Genomic DNA, 16114 nt, shown 5'->3' with positions numbered 1-16114 from the left:
TAATTAATGTAGTACTGCAGTCATTCTGACCAAAGGTGTGTATATTGTGCGGTATCGGGTCTTTGACAGTGGCCAAGAATAAATATTTAGTCTATGAAATAGCACCCAGAGATCTTTTACCTGATGTGTGCTTTCAGCAGGCAGAGTACTAAGTTATTTGTGCGTACAACTTAGTCGTCACTAAAAATAATTACTGGAGAATACCTTTTGTCTTTCCACAGGTTTTTTTCCCTTATTAGTTTTCAGTAAGCTGAGCCGCAGTTAACCAAAACCGTGTTGTGCTCTGCTAATTCACCCGGCAGAGGGAGCGTCTCCGCCATCTGCAGAATCGTGGTGGTGTCACTAAGTGGTAGCGAAGGTTCTGGTGGCTGGGAAAGCACAGAAACGGGGGAGGTAACAAGTATTTTCACTTGGTAACGTTTCTATATTTGATTTCATTATTGGGGTCAAGGCTGTAATCGTTTCCTCTGCTGTTAGTACGGATATCAAAGGCAGGAAACAAAAAAGATACTACAATTGCAAACATGACTTCTGGAAAAACAAAAAAAAAGTGTATGTCCTTTGGCTCTTGGATTTATTCTGAAACAGGAGTTGGTTCGTTCCAAAGTTTGACGGGCAGACCAGACCTCTGGGAGGATGACACGATGGTTTGTCCCTTTAGAAAGTCGACACAAGTACCGTCCATGTCAGAGTCAGAAAGATGGCGAGTGGAACGCTCCCGGGGTTCTCAGCCGTGCTGCTCAGCAGTTTGGACGTTAGCCATGTTCTGTATTGTGATAAGCGGACGTAGATCCCAGGATACGCTGGTCGGCCGCAGCCCAGTCCGAAGCTGGAAATCCCGATGAGGTAGTATTTGTTGGTGCCAGGGTGATAACACGCTAAAGGTCCACCGCTGTCTCCCTACAAATAAGCAATATAAAGAATTAGTAACATATTCCTGGCCGGGAGACAAGGCAGAAGTCAGTCAGTAATGCGTCCGCTTTTTTTCTTAACTCTTTTTAATCAGCTCAGTTAACCGGACAGTAATGACAGTAATACATGGCTAGTAGAACGCAGACAAACTAAGACACAATGGGGTGACGCTGGGTGACAGTACCGGGACTCGAGGCCCGTGCCTACCTTAGTTTCAGTGTCTTTAACTAAAGTTCTGTTGTTTCTGCGCCTTTTAATTCCAAGGCTGGTCCCCCTAAACTTTCTTTCTCCTCAGTTAACGTGAGCATACGGTGTCCGCACAAGGTGTAAGTGCTGAGACCAGGGTAACGAGGGCACAGCCCCGAGTCTTTGCCACATCACCCGCTGAAAGGGAACCGCCGAGGAGAGCGGGAGGTGTGTCAGACAGCGTACTTACGAACGCCTTACGGTCCTCTATTATAAATGTCTCCCTATCACAACTGGTGCCCCGGCTTTTGCATGCCAGCGCTTTTGACCTGAGAATTGTCTTTTCTGAGAAAGAGATGCCGATTGCTCAACGTTTAAATCAAAATCTCGCCGTATCACAGAGCCATAGCGCTTCCCAACGCTGCTGCTCTTTCAACAGCATAGAAACAGGCGGGATGCTTGTGCGCTTCACACGCGCCGTGTGTGTATGGGGATACCTGTGTGTATCCACAGGTGTGTTTGTGTAATGCGTGATTCATTAACATCTTTGTGGCAAGTGTTATATAAAATATGTTTGAGTTCTTTATCTTTTCGCTTTGTTACCTTACTCTGGTCTTCTTCCGAGCGTCACTGAATTCTTTGTGTTTTCGAGGTGTGTTTTTGCTTTGGAATCACCATCTCGCCTCTCTATTTATGACGCTTTTGCAGCAGGACATGTTTTCTGCTTAACATTTGTGCCATTTTAATGAATTATGCTACAACTGCTGGTCATCACGGTGCCCCTGAGCCGCTGGCTGGGGGGTTTCCCTGGTGGCCGGTGGGGCACCGTGTCCGTTCGTACCTGGCAGGCATCGATGCCTCCGAATCGAGAGCCGGCACAAATCATGTTCTTGTTCACCAGCCCCCCGTACGATTCCGAACCGTTACAGATGCTGTAAGGAATGATTTCCACTTGAGCTTCTTTTAACACAGCCGAAGTATCACCTTTAACAGAAGACAGCATATAGAAAGGTAAAATATTTATGCTGTTGTGTGTAGCAATTCTTACCGTGCTCCTTTTTCCCCCTGTTTAGCTTAAGCATGTTTCTGTACAGGTACAGACATGTACGTAATACAGAGATTGTGCCGTCTTCTAACAGAGTTAAACTTAAGTGGGTTAAGGACTTGCACACTTGGATTTGATGTAGTTTTTTGCAGTTCTTATTCTGAAGAAACGCCGATGGCAATAATGCCGCTCACTAGCCTTGCTCCGAATGTCAGCGGCGACTTATCGGCCAAGCTTGTACGATCCCAGCCGTCCTCGAAATTTCCACACCAGAAAGACGCGGCAGCACCAGCTGACAAAAAGTTTGTGCTCGTTGTGATTAAAGGGAGAATTTGAGGGAGTGCAGCCGCTTGTAAAATACACGGGGACCCCTGGGTTCACAAGGCACGGCATCAGAATTGTTGTTTTTCAATAAAAAAGCCATTTCTAGCAGACAGCATTGAGTAGCCGTACCATGAATCTGAAAGTCAGGCTGGCTTATTTTCCTTTTCTTTGTGTTATACGTGGAAGAAAGGCTAGAAAACTTCTCTTTTGGGTACACCTGCGTAGCTCTAACCTGCTTTGAATGGAAAAACCACTGAAAGCAGACGTTCAATTGCGGAAGGGTTCAATTTGTTGTGTGGTGCGACTATAACCTTATAACTCGATCAGCAACGCAAGGGAAGGTTTACCTTGCTCGGCCGTGCGTCCCCAGCCGCTGATGAAGCATTCTGTCCCGTTCTCCATGCCCGGGGGAAGGTCTGGGGGGGGTAAGCAGATGGGCTGGATGTAGCTGCTGTAGCGAACTGCGTAACCCAGTTCAAATAACGCAATGTCGTTTTCAAAGGTTTCTCTCTTGTATTCTGGGTGCACGGTGATGCTTCTGATCTTTCTTTTTACCGTGTGTCTGCCGTTTTTCTGAAGGTTATGCACGCCCAAAACCGCTCTCCAGGAATATGGGCCCCTAAGAGAGAATTCATGTATTTTTTACCATTACGTTCAAGTAAGTAACGTTTCTTGACGGCATTGATTTAACCAATTGTTTTACTGTTGGCTTACGCGCCTTTAGATATACTCATTGAAAAGCCTGTAGTGAATACTTTCTGGAACAAATTTGGCTAATTACCATCCTGTTTTGCACACTCAGTTTGTCTAAGGCTGGTTACGGCTGTTAAGGCAAATTCGGATTAATGATTTAAGCTAATACGCGGATTTTGCTTCCCACCCCACCTCAGCAGAGGCCACCCAGGAGATAATCTTTTGAAAAAGACGAAAACACGGATTTATTTTGCAGAAAGGAGGTAGGCTTGTATCCACAATGCTTATAAAGACTGTGTTTGTACGCAGATTTGGGAAATCCATTAACTAGAAGTTACAAATAATGAATATCGACTTAATATTAAATTTAGAAATACGGCCAGGATCATTCAGACCCGATTTCTATTCAAGTACGTTGAGAAAAAAATCTTCACTGACACTAAGTGGGAATTGAATTTGGACTGTGATGAGCAAAAGGCAGGCTGTAAAATTCAGATTAACCTTCAAAATTCTCCAGAGCGTAAAATAGAAATTAAATTGATTATTTGCAATATGATGCCTCTCTAAATTAATGTTTGTAGAAGGGCATTTAAAGAAACAAGGAGCTAATCTAACAAAGTCCTGATAAATGATAAAATTCCAAAGTTCAGAGATTTTTACAGTTCAGTTTCCCTCTAGTTCATGGTTATTTCAACACAGTCAATATGAACCTGCATGAACTGGATTTCGTAACGATGCTAAAGACTATGAAAAGACGAGAGCGATGAGAACGCTGAACTGCAGCAGAGGTGCTGGAAGTACAAGGAAAAGGCCAGTTCTGAGGAATGTTGCTACTTTTTTTTTTTTTTTTTCCTTTTTACAACGTGGTAAAGTGCCAAATTGGTGGTTCTGTTAAACAGGAAAAATGGAAACCGCGTTAAAACTACAGAATAGTAATGTTTCTAATTTAAATATTGCAACATTTTCTTCTTGCAGTGAGCTTTATTAGTTTAGAAAAATGTTCTTAATCAGAAAAATTAGAGCTCCATGGGAAAAAAAGCTCCCAACCTAACAAAAAATGTCACCTAGATCAAAAGCAAACAAGCCCTCGTTGAAAATAACAACGGTTGTTCTGGGCCAAGCCATAAGGGCATATCCCACACGTGTTGATGCTGCCTTACGAAGATGTAACTTTGCATCCCGCGCTGGGCTGGTGGCTGTCACCACACGGGACTGGTACAGCGAAGGTGACAAAGGGGACACACAGCCTTTGGTCCTTAGAGCTGCGACCGGTCCCTGGGATGGGCCCTGTCAGTAAACGGGGGTTGCAGATTTGCATCTGCACAGTGGTGCTGCCCCGGGAGAGCTCGGTCTGGAGCCCGGGAGGACACAGAGCTGCTGGAGCGGGGCCGGAGGAGGCCCCGGAGATGCTGGGAGGGCTGGAGCCCCTCTGCTGTGGGGACAGGCTGAGAGAGCTGGGGGGGTTCAGCCTGGAGAAGAGAAGGCTCCGGGGAGACCTTCCCGCCCCTTCCAGTCCCTCAAGGGGCTCCAGGAAAGCTGGGGAGGGACTCTGGAGCAGGGAGGGGAGCCATGGGACGAGGGAGAAGGGTTTTACACTGCAAGAGGGAGATTTAGGTGAGATCTGAGGAAGAAATTCTTGGCTGTGAGGGGGGTGAGCCCCTGGCCCAGGTTGCCCAGAGAAGCTGTGGCTGCCCCATCCCTGGAGGGGTTCAAGGCCAGGTTGGACGGGGCTTGGAGCAACCTGGGCTGGTGGGGGGTGTCCCTGCCCAGGGCAAGGGGTGGCACTGGGTGGCCTTTAAGGTCCCTTCCCACCCAAACCATTCTATGAATTGCCTTTGTTCAGAGGTTCACCTACGACATCACCTGTGGTAGGGGATGCTCTGCTGACCTACTGCCCCCTCCTCGTCGTTAATAATGAGCTCTCAGGGTGAATACGTACTCCCTTCCTGCCACGCAGTGGCCCGCGGTGAGGACCGAGTTCTTGTTCACCAGAACTCCCCCGCAGACGTGGGTGAAGTGGGTGCCGAGCTGGCGGAGCTGGAGGCTGACGGCCCAGGGCCAGGCGCCCACCTCGGCATCGTGTCCCCCCACGACGCGGGACCCCGGGATGACGTCCAAGAGCGGGCGCTCCCCACACCCTGCCAAACACAACAGCCCGTTAACATCGCTCGCACTGGAAAACAGAGCTTTTGGGGCGCTGGCAGCATTTTGGGGGGGGGTTGATTTTTTTTTTTTTTTTTCCTCCTTAATCTACAGCGTTACTTGCTGTGGGGTATCTGATGTTTGCCGCTGGAGCCCCGGCTTCTGGGTGCTTCCATAGGTTGTATGAAATGTGTGTGTTTCACCTGGTTACAGGCATGTTTCCTGCATATGGATTTATTCTGCGCACTGATGCTGAGCGGGCTCCAGCCGCGGTGTGAATTCATCTCGTTTCGGTGCAGACAAAGCCCTCCGTGTGTTTGCGGGGCGCCCTGGGCCGCCGCAGCCCGTGTGCCCCCGCCGTTCTCCCCCGCCATCCCCTCAGACCCTCCGCCCGCCCCGGACCAGCCCCGGTACCCTGGGCGAGAGCCGTCCGGGCCGCCGGGCCGGGCAGGGCAAGGGCCAGGGTCAGGGCCAGGAGCAGCGGCAGCATGAGGGCGGCGACGGGCCCGCTCCGCCGTGTCCTCCCTCAGAGGCCGCAAAATGGCGGCAGCGCCACCAACGGCCGCTGAGGCGACGGCGCCCGGCGGGGAAACATCCCCCCCCCCCCCCCCCCCGGCCCCGAGCGCGGAACGTTCAACACGGGGGTTTAACGCGGCGGTGAGGGGCGGTGTTAGCGGCGGGGAGGTGGCCGAGGGGCGGGGGGAGGGCGGTGTTAGCAGCGGGATGGCGGCCGTGAGGGGCGTGTGGGGAGGCAGGGCACCGGGCCGCCCCTCACACCCCGGCGGCGGGGGATAAACGCTTGCGGGCCGGGCAAAGGTGGGGAGGGAAGGGAAGGGCAGGGCAGGGCAGGGCGGCTGAGGGTTGGGAGTTCAGGCTTGCAAGTTACAGGTTGGGAGTTCAGGGTTTTTGTCCGACTGCGCCTTCTGCGGGGCTGGGATGCCAACGGCGGGTCGCGGTTTCACCCCCCGCCGGCAGCTGAGCCCCCCGCAGCCGCTCGCTCACCCCCCGCCATGTTTGCACGGGGGAGAGAATCGGAAGGTCAAAAGGGAGGAAAAACTGGTGGGTTGAGATAAAGACGGTTTAATAAGTAAAGCAAAAGCCGCACGCAAGCGAAGCGAACCAAGGGATCCGTTCCCGGCTCCCCATGGCAGGCGGGGGGTTCAGCCATCCCCGGGAACGCCGGGCTCCATCCCACGGCATGGTGCCTTGGGAAGACAAACGCCATCACTCCCGCTGTCTCTCCTCCTTCCCCAGCTTTACACCCCGAGCACGCCACGGTGTGCTCTGGAACATCCCCATGGCCAGCCGGCGTCGGCTGTCCCGGCTGTGTCCCCCCCTGGCGCCTGCTGCCCCCCACCCATCGCTGGCCGGGGGTGAGGAGCAGGAACGGCCTCCAGAGCTCAGCAACAGCCAGAGCCACCGCTGCGCTGTCACGCTCTCCCCATCAAACCCAAACCACGGCACCGCTCCAGCTGCTCACCGCTGTCACCTCCGTCCCAGCCCAAACCATGACCGTGGAGGGGGGGAGAGCGGGTCGAGCCCAGTGCCGGCCTGCAATGGCTGCCCCCCAGCGTGGGGAGCACCCGCAGGGATCCCTTCCCAGAGTTCACCAGACGTAGGCAGACGTTCCTTTGAGTTAATACGTTTATTTTCCTGCCTGCTGGGCTGTTTTCCATTCTCCTGCAGCCTCCTGGCATCCTGCATGGCTGCGCTGGGTCTGACACGGCACCGTCAGCAGCACAAGGGCTTCAGAGACGCTTAGAAAACTGACCCTCTCTTCTCATTTGACACTTGAATCAGAAAGTTAATTAAAGTCCTTCACCGCGTTGACTAGATTCGGAGGTCTGGATTAGCCTATGCCGTGTTGTTTGTGTTGTTTATGCCAAGGACTCGGGGGGGCAGGGGAGTGGGCTGTGAGCTACTTCACGGCGTACCCAATGATGTGGGGCTTGATGGGCGTCCAGGGCAGCGCCACGCTGGTGTGCCGCAGGCTCAGCTCCGAGAAGTTGGCCTGTTCGAGATTCTTCCAGATCTCCCTCGTTAGGCAGCACCCGGCAAAGACGAGTTTCCAAGTCGGATAGCAGACCTGCTGCCAAAAGTACCTCCAGCTGGAACGGTCGGCGGCCACGTGCTCCAAGAAATAAAAAACGCCTCCCTGGGGAAAACAAAGTCGTTTTACAGAGCAGGCGCCGGGGCCTGGCTGAACTTCTCCCCCCATTCCCGCCTCCTCCCCAGTACAGACCAGTGCCTGTGCCCTTCCCTCGCTCATCGGCATTCTCCCACCCCTGCCCTGCTTTTGTGGTGTCAGTTGGAATTAGTGTGAGCAGGAAACTTGCAGAGACTGAAAATGCCTGTTCAAAAAGCGTGAAGGGTGTGCTTACTCGATCCCGCTTTCATTATAGCAGTAGTTTGTTGTCTTTTTTGTTTCAATTACAGTTGCTAGCATGTCATTTTTTTTCCAAAGGAAACTGAGAAATGGGTAAATCCTGCTCAAGCTCAGCAGTTTTTGACAACGCAAAGGATTGTCTTGAAAGTGCCATTTTAAAGACTGAAAGTCCATTGCAAAAAACACCCCAACAAAACAGCTTTTTTTAAATCTTTAACTTGATTAGTATATTACAGGGAAGGCATTTCATGAGACTGTTGCAGTCACACAGGTAGATCAGCCCCACTTCTAACAGGCTAAAGCAGTTTATTTAAAATGCAGATTTTCACTCTGGCTCAAAGAGCTTGCCACCAAAGAAAATCTGGTGGGGGGGGGGGGGAGAGACAGCACCAGAGGAACCAGTTCGGCTCTAAATGCTAAACCATAATTAATTACTTAGAAAATTAATGGCAGATCTAGTTGGCAGACTATGTTACTTTTAGGGGTTTGCTTTTAAGACCAGGACGGACCGACCAGTGTGTTGCTCCTGCTTTGCACCATTTGGCAGTGCCGAGTGGTGGTGGGGAAAGAAACTGGGTCTGCTTTGTATGCTCAAAAACAACTCTCTTTTTTCTTCCCCCCCCTTTTTTTTTTTTTTCCCTTATCTCTTGGTGCAGTGCCTCTGGAACAGATGATAACGGTAACAACAGAGTTTTTATTCAGATACTCACTGGTCGGAGCACTCGCAGAACCTCCCTCAGGGTGCCGTTCACGTCCTGCACGGAGCAGAGGACCAGGGTGCAGACCACGGCGTCCACAGAGCCGCTGGGCACCTGGTGCAGGTCTTCTCCTGCGGCGACCAGGAAACGCTCGTACTGGACGTGCTGGTTCTTGTTCATGCTTCTGGAGAGGCCTTGCTGGAAGTTGGGGTTTATGTCGGTGCAGGTGACTCTGCAGCCTGGCGGGTAGAACTGGAAGTTGGGACCGCAGCCGGTCCCGATCTCCAGCAGCTTCAGCTCTCCTGAGGGGCTCTTGAAGTTGGGTAGGTTGTGAAATAGCTCCTGCTTCTGCTTTTTCACTTTACTTTCGTGAACTGCAGAAAGCTTCTCTAAGAAGAAAGGGAAAAATATCTTCTTGCAGAAAGGCTCCCATATGCCCAGGAAGGACAGCAGGTAGATGGGCATGGCCAGCAACGCCAGGCAGGCGCGGAGGAAGAGGATGCTGGGCTCTGTCATCTCCAGCGTGGGGCAGAGGAGCAGCACTGGGCAAAACTAGTTCTTCTGCGTGTTAGAGACCTTGAAATTCAGCCCTTGAAATTCACACGCTTGCTCTCTTCCTCCTGGAGTATATTCAGCTCCTTGGACCGATCCGGTAGACTTTTCTCTAAAGCTGATTTTAAAGTCCGGTCACAGGCAAGGACAGGGGACGTGGGAGCGCGTCCCAGAGAGCGTCCCAGCTCCGGCAGAGGAGGAGCTGTCAGGCTGTTACGTACCCTGCATAAACTGGGCAGTTCAACTTCGTGTGCAGCCACTGGCAAAATGTCAGAGCCTGCCCTAATTTGGCATTCAGCAGCTTCAGGTTACAGGTCGTAGCTCTTAAAACCACAGTATGTTGACATGAGGGAGCTGAAGGAAATTAATCTAAACTCCAGATTAGCTGTAGGTGTTTCATTAGGAGTTTAATTAACATTTCAGTTAAAAGGCATTTGTTTAAGACTTAATTTACCCCCCCTGTTGTAAGTGGCTGGATGAGCTAGGCAGCTGCTTGCTCTGTGCTCTCTCTGCAACAGCAGTTTTCAGTCTTTCCACTTTGTGGACACCTAAAATACGTCGGCGTGCGCATACAGGCTCCTCTGCAGTGAAGGAGCTTGCCGTCTTAGTTATCCTCCAGCCCTTTGGCAACCACGGAACAGAGAGAAAACGATTTATTAATTCAGTAATAGTGGCACGCAGTATATGGCTTGGTTTTATTATTAACTTCAGCAGCTGGAATCACCGATTCAGTCGACGCTAAATGCATTCTGGAAAACTTTTTCAACTTTGCAGTCGGCAGTGCTTTTCCAAAGGGCTTGGCAGCAGCGTGGATCAGCCGTGGGCACTGAATCGCTCTGCCCCAGGTGAGCCTGGTACAGGGAAGGGAGGACTTAAGGTCCTCGGGGGTGTGGCAGGGACATTTTTGGGGGTCCGGAGAAGGGTGGAGACAGGATACCTGTGGGGTGACCGGGAGGGACAAACTGGGGATGTGATGGGACAGAGGGACCGTGGGGAGGGGTGTAGAGTACCAGGGAGGGTGTAGTGAGGGGGAGGTTGGTCTCTTCTCCCAAGTAACCAATGAGTGGACAAGAAGAAACGGCCTCAAGTTGCACCAGGGGAGGTTTAAGATGGATATTAGGAAAAATTTCTTCACCAAAAGGGTCATCAAGCATTTCCCAGGCTGCCCAGGGCAGTGGTGAAGTTGCCATCCCTGGAGATAATCTAAAAGCTGGGCAGACGTGGTGCTGAGGGACATGGGGGGGTCTATAGGTGTCCATCCTCCATCCAGACAATTAAGAGAAATTATATCAGCAACTTACACAGCGTACAGCAAAACCGGTGAAGAAAACCACAGCTCCATCTTTAATAAAGTCAGGAATTCTAGGAAAATGCAGTGCTCCTGGAATAAAGAAAAGCAGGCTATTAAATCATCTGGGCACCCCTGAACACTCGTTACAAACTTATTGACTTGAGAAGAAAAAGGAAAAACCAAAAAAAAAAACCCCATCAAGTTGACTTTCTACTATTCAGGCTGCGGAACATCAACTGGTTCTGAAGGTTTTAGCTCAAACTTTTTACCTCTGCCTCTCTAAACACCAAAACACGCTCAGCCCCGAAGCTGCAGCTGACTGAGCACCGGCAGAGGAAGCCGGCGGCGGAATGAGCTGCTGGAGAGAGGCCGGGGTTTATATACCCTCTGGCCACACCCACTGACATCGGGCCACGCCCACTGCTCGCTGTCCCCGCCCTCTGGCCACGCCCACCGCTCTCGGGGGGCCCCGCCCACCGCCCTTCCCACAATCTCCCGGGAAAAGGTGCGGGGGTTTTTTTTTGGCCTCCTGCCTTCCGTTCCCGGCAGGGGAAGCGCCGCCCCTGGCTGGTTCCGGTCGTGAGTTCTGAGTCGCCTCTGGTGGTTCTCTCACCACCTGTCTTTAAGTGCTGTCAGCTTGTGGTTGCAGGGAAGAGATTTCCGCGGTGGTGGCTTTATTTTTGTAATCTGCGGGCGTTTTGGGGGTTAGCCGGTAACCGTTTTCTGTGGTTGCGGGAGTGCGGGAAGCAGGTGATTTACGGAGGACTGAGGGGACGCTTCCGGGATGCTGGAGGACTGAAGTGCCATAAAGACGCGCTTCGGAGGACTGAGGGGGCACTTCCGGGGTCCTGGAGCACCGCGGGGCCATGGAGATGGGCACCGGGAAGACTGACGGGGGCCAGGGAGTGCGGTAAGAGCCGGGACGGGAGCGCCGATGGCCGCTCTCGGGGCTGGCCCGGCTGCACAGCACCCGCTCCGGGTGGTAGGGAGCTCGCCGGAGCCCCGGCGGTTCCGCTTCACCCTCCGGCCGCCGCTCTCCGGGGCCCGGCGCCGGCTCGTGGCCGCGAACCGCGCATGCGCGCGGGCGGCGGGGGCGCGGCCGGGAGGGCGGGGCTAAAACTGGCGGGGGGCGGGGCCAGAGCGCACGTGCAGCGCCGGGCGGCAGCCCCCCCCCCCAATCACCCCGCTCGCAGCGCTCGTTAGTGTGATGAGCGGTGACCGGTCTCAGCCCGCTTTAGTCCAGCCGGGAACCAGAACCGCTTCCCGGGTTACACTCGCAGCCTAGGCAGCGCCTCCGCACCCAAAAACCTGCCCCACGGGGGTTTTCCCCCCCCAAAACGAGCCCCAGGGACGCCACATTGCTCCGCGGGGGGCACCAGGGCCGGGGACCAAGGAGGGAGGTGGGGGTGGCACCTCATCCACAACATAAAAATGGGTGATTTTGGCTTTTGCGCATTAAATTTTATTCATTTTTTTCCTTTCTGTCTGCACAAATCAATATAAAGCACAGACATTTACAGGTGTATATACATTTTTTTTCAGGGAATTTATATCACCTCTTTACACTTATATCAAAAATCTGTTTAGACTTAGATCTGCTTAGACTGATACATTAGCACTTATGCTATACAATATCTATTTAGACTGACCGCTTACACATCTATTTTGACGCTAATATCTTCGTATAAGTAAATTTTCAGCATTTTTATATTCCAACATCTTTTATATAACAGAGAATCACAGAATCACGGAATGCTGAGAGACAGAGGTTTTAATTTTGAACTCATTTTACATAAATAAATGACAATTATTTTCCAATATATATATATATAAAAACGAGACATTTTTCTTTATTTCAGCACCTCACGCCCAGAGTGACAGGTTTTAACATTTTTTTTTTTTAAATGCATCCCAATAAATTTTAGACATTTTGGGGCTGTGACCCACCTCTTTTTTTTGGGGGGGGGACCCCAAGTAACCCCCACATCCTCCCCTCACCTGCTCCTCTGCCGCAGGACGGGGGGGGGGGGGGGGCAAATGACATCATCACCCCACCTACACACCCCGTTCTCCCCCTGTCCCCCTTAAAAGCCTTCCCAGGACCCCCTGGGCAGCCTGCGAAGCCTTTTCCGGTAGGGCCGCGGCTCTGGCGACAGCTCCCACGCCCGAAGAGCCAGGAGGGAAAGCCGTGCCTCGTTGGTAAGACCTTTGGCAGCTGCTCGCGTGGCCCCACAGCCCGTGGGGCTGCGGGCTTTCCGGCGGCCGTCAGCCTCGGTGCCACCGGCGTCCATGTGGCGCCGCCGCGCCAGCCTGCGAAGCATTTTCCGGTAGGGCCGCGGCTCTGGCGACAGCTCCCACGCCCAAAGAGCCAGGAGGGAAAGCCGTGCCTCCTTGGAAAGCTCTTTCGCAGCCGCTCGCGTGGCCCCACAGCTACTGGGGCTGTGGGCTTTCCAGCAGCCGTCAGCCTTGGCACCACCGGCGCCCATCTGGCGCCGCCGCGCCGGCCTCCAAAGTTTTTTCCGGTAGGGCCGCGGCTCTGGCGACAGCTCCCATGCCCGAAGAGCCAGGAGGGAAAGCCGTGAAATGGCCGGAAAATGCTTCGGAGGCCGGCGCGGCGGCACCACGTGGGCGCCGGTGGCGCCGAGGCTGACGGCCGCCGGAAAACCCGCAGCCCCACGGGCTGTGGGGCCACGCGAGCGGCTACCAAAGAGCTTTCCAAGGAGGCACGGCTTTCCCTCCTGGCTCTTCGGGCGTGGGAGCTGTCACCAGAGCCGCGGCCCTACTGGAAAATCCTTTGTTGGCTGGCGCGATGGTGCCACGTGTGCGCCGGTGGCGCCAAGGCTGACGGCCGCCGGAAAGCCCGCAGCCCCACGGGCTGTGGGACCACGTGAGCGGCTGCCAAAGAGCTTTCCAAGGAGGCACGGCTTTCCCTCCTGGGTCTTTGGGCGTTGGAGCTATCGCCAGAGCCGCGGTCCTAATGGAAAATGCTTCGCAGGCAGGCGCGGCGGCGGCACGTGGACGCCGGTGGCGCCGAGGCTGACGGCCGCCGGAAAGCCCGCAGCCCCACAGGCTGTGGGGCCACGCGATCGGCTGCCAAAGTGGCTTCCAACGAGGCACGGCTTTCTCTCCTGGCTCTTCGGGCGTGGGAGCTGTCGCCAGAGCCACGGCCCTACCAGAAAATGCTTCGCAGGATTTCGAGGCGGTGCCACGTGGGTGCTGGTGGCGCCGAGGCTGACGGCCGCCGGAAGGCCCGCAGTCCCACAGGCAGTGGGGCCACGCGAGCGGCTGCCAAAGAGCTTTCCAACGAGGCACGGCTTTCCCTCCTGGCTCTTCGGGCGTGGGAGCTGTCGCCAGAGCCGCGGCCCTACCGGAAAATGCTTTGCAGGCTGGCGCGATGGTGCCACGTGTGCGCCGGTGGCGCCGAGGCTGACGGCCGCCGGAAAGCCCGCAGCCCCACGGGCTGTGGGGCCACGCGAGCGGCTGCGAAAGAGCTTTCCAAGGAGGCACGGCTTTCCCTCCTGGCTCTTCGGGCGTGGGAGCTGTCGCCAGAGCCACGGCCCCTACCGGAAAATGCTTCGCAGGCTGGCGCGGTGGCGCCACGTGTGCACCGGTGGCGCCGAGGCTGACGGCCGCCGGAAAGCCCGCAGCCCCACGGGCTGTGGGGCCACGCGAGCGGCTGCCAAAGAGCTTTCCAACAAGGCACGGCTTTCCCTCCTGGCTCTTCGGGCGTGGGAGCTGTCGCCAGAGACGAGACCCTACCGGAAAATGCTTCGCAGGCTGGTGCGGCGGCGCCACGTGGGCGCCGGTGGCGCCGAGGTTGACGGCCGCCGGAAAGCTCGAAACCCACGGGCTGTGGGGCCACGCGAGCGGCTGCCAAAGAGCTTTCCAATGAGGCACGTTTCCCTCCCGGCTCTTTGGGCGTGGGAGCTGTCGCCAGATCCGCGGCCGTACCAGAAAATGCTTCGGAGGCCGGCGCGGCGGCGCCACGTGAGCGCCGTTGGCACCGACGCTGACGGCCGCCGGAAAGCCCGCAGCCCCACGGGCTGTGGGGCCACGCGAGCGGCTACCAACGAGCTTTCCAAGGAGGCACGGCTTTCCCTCCTGGCTCTTTGGGCGTGGGAGCTGTCGCCAGATCCGCGGCCGTACCAGAAAATGCTTCGGAGGCGGCGTGGCGGCGCCACGTGGGCGCCGTTGGTACCGACGCTGACGGCCGCCAGAAAGCCCGCAGCCCCACGGGCTGTGGGGCCACGCGAGTGGCTGCCAAAGAGCTTTCCAACGAGGCACGGCTTTCCCTCCTGGCTCTTCGGGCATGGGAGCTGTCGCCAGAGCCGCGACCCTACCAGAAAATGCTTCGCAGGATTTTGAGGCGGTGCCACGTGGGCGCCGGTGGCACCGAGGCAGACGGCCGCCGGAAAGCCCGCAGCCCCACGGGCTGTGGGGCCACGCGAGCGGCTACCAACGAGCTTTCCAAGGAGGCACGGCTTTCCCTCCTGGCTCTTTGGGCGTGGGAGCTGTCGCCAGATCCGCGGCCGTACCAGAAAATGCTTCGGAGGCCGGCGCGGCGGCGCCACGTGAGCGCCGTTGGCACCGACGCTGACGGCCGCCGGAAAGCCCGCAGCCCCACGGGCTGTGGGGCCACACGAGCGGCTGCCAAAGATCTTTCCAAGGAGGCACGGCTTTCCCTCCTGGCTCTTCGGGCGTGGGAGCTGTCGCCAGAGCCGCAACCCTACCAGAAAATGCTTCGCGGGCTGGCGCTGGCGGCGCCACGTGGGCGCCGGTGACGCCGAGGCTGACGGCCGCCGGAAAGCCCGCAGCCCCACGGGCAGTGGGGCCACGCGAGCGGCTGCCAAAGAGCTTTCCAACGAGGCACGGCTTTCCCTCCTGGCTCTTCGGGCGTGGGAGCTGTCGCCAGAGCCGCAGCCCTACCAGAAAATGCTTCGCAGGGAGGCGCGGCGGCGCCACGTGGGCGCCGGTGGCACCGAGGCTGACGGCTGCTGGAAAGCCCGCAGTCCCACGGGCTGTGGGGCCATGTGAGCGGCTGCCAAAGAGCTTTCCAAGGAGGCACGGCTTTCCCTCCTGGCTCTTCGGGCATGGGAGCTGTTGCCAGAGCCGCGGCCCTACCGGAAAATGCTTTGCAGGCTGGCGCGGCGGCGCCACGTGGACGCCGGTGGCGCCGAGGCTGACGGCCGCCGGAAACCCCACAGCCCCACGGGCTGTGGCGGCCACGCGAGCGGCTGCCAAAGAGCTTTCCAACAAGGCACGGCTTTCCCTCCTGGCTCTTCGGGCGTGGGAGCTGTCGCCAGAGCCGCGGCCATATGGGAAAATGCTTCGGAGGCCGGCGCGGCGGCGCCACGTGGGCGCCGTTGGCGCCGAGGCTGATGGCCGCTGGAAAGCCCGCAGCCCCACGGGCTGTGGGGCCACGCGAGCGGCTGCGAAAGAGCTTTCCAAGGAGGCACGGCTTTCCCTCCTGGCTCTTCGGGCGTGGGAGCTGTCACCAGAGCCGCAACCCTACCAGAAAATGCTTCGCAGGATTTCGAGGCGGCGCCACGTGGGCGCCGGTGGCGCCGAGGCTGACGGCCGCCGGAAATCCCGCAGTCCCACGGGCTGTGGGGCCACGCGAGCGGCTGCCAGAGAGCTTTCCAAGGAGGCACGGCTTTCCCTCCTGGCTCTTCGGGCGTGGGAGCTGTCGCCAGAGCCGCGACCCTACCAGAAAATGCTTCGCAGGATTTCGAGGCGGCGCCACGTGGGCGCCGGTGGCGCCGAAGCTGACGGCCGCCAGAAAGCCCACAGCCGCAGTAGCTGTGGGGCCACGCGAGCGGCTGCCAAAGAGCTTTCCAAGGAGGCACGGCTTTCCCTCCTGACTCTTCGGGCGTGGGAGCTGTCGC

The 16114-nt window shown here is 56.1% G+C and overlaps 2 protein-coding genes across 4 annotated transcripts; both read right to left on the bottom strand.

The window, feature by feature from the left end:
• Positions 1-57: 57 nt before the first annotated feature.
• Positions 58-5953, bottom strand: TMPRSS12 (transmembrane serine protease 12). Its single transcript, XM_054183097.1, is given in 6 exon segments — positions 58-670; positions 673-900; positions 1940-2082; positions 2815-3086; positions 5100-5298; positions 5717-5953. Coding segments are annotated over 6 exon segments (1014 nt in total). The 5' UTR covers positions 5793-5953; the 3' UTR covers positions 58-574.
• Positions 5954-6932: 979 nt separating this feature from the next.
• On the bottom strand, positions 6933-10574 carry TMT1A (thiol methyltransferase 1A). Of its 3 annotated transcripts, none has more exons than XM_054183228.1 (4): positions 10499-10574; positions 10240-10319; positions 8399-9875; positions 6933-7457 (listed from the first exon to the last, which is right to left on the bottom strand). In XM_054183228.1, exons 3-4 carry the CDS (start codon positions 8900-8902, stop codon positions 7221-7223), a joined length of 741 nt encoding a protein of 246 aa, XP_054039203.1. In that variant the 5' UTR covers positions 8903-9875; positions 10240-10319; positions 10499-10574; the 3' UTR covers positions 6933-7220. The 3 variants fall into 3 exon arrangements, with proteins under 3 accessions (XP_054039203.1, XP_054039204.1, XP_054039202.1); XM_054183229.1 differs by having other exon boundaries at positions 8399-9789; XM_054183227.1 differs by having other exon boundaries at positions 8399-9559.
• Positions 10575-16114: the final 5540 nt, after the last annotated feature.

Source organism: Rissa tridactyla, chromosome 24 (genome assembly GCF_028500815.1).
Source record: "Rissa tridactyla isolate bRisTri1 chromosome 24, bRisTri1.patW.cur.20221130, whole genome shotgun sequence".
Taxonomy (NCBI): domain Eukaryota; kingdom Metazoa; phylum Chordata; class Aves; order Charadriiformes; family Laridae; genus Rissa; species Rissa tridactyla.
Note: the sequence above shows the minus strand (reverse complement) of the source record. Positions and strands in the feature narration are given on the sequence as shown.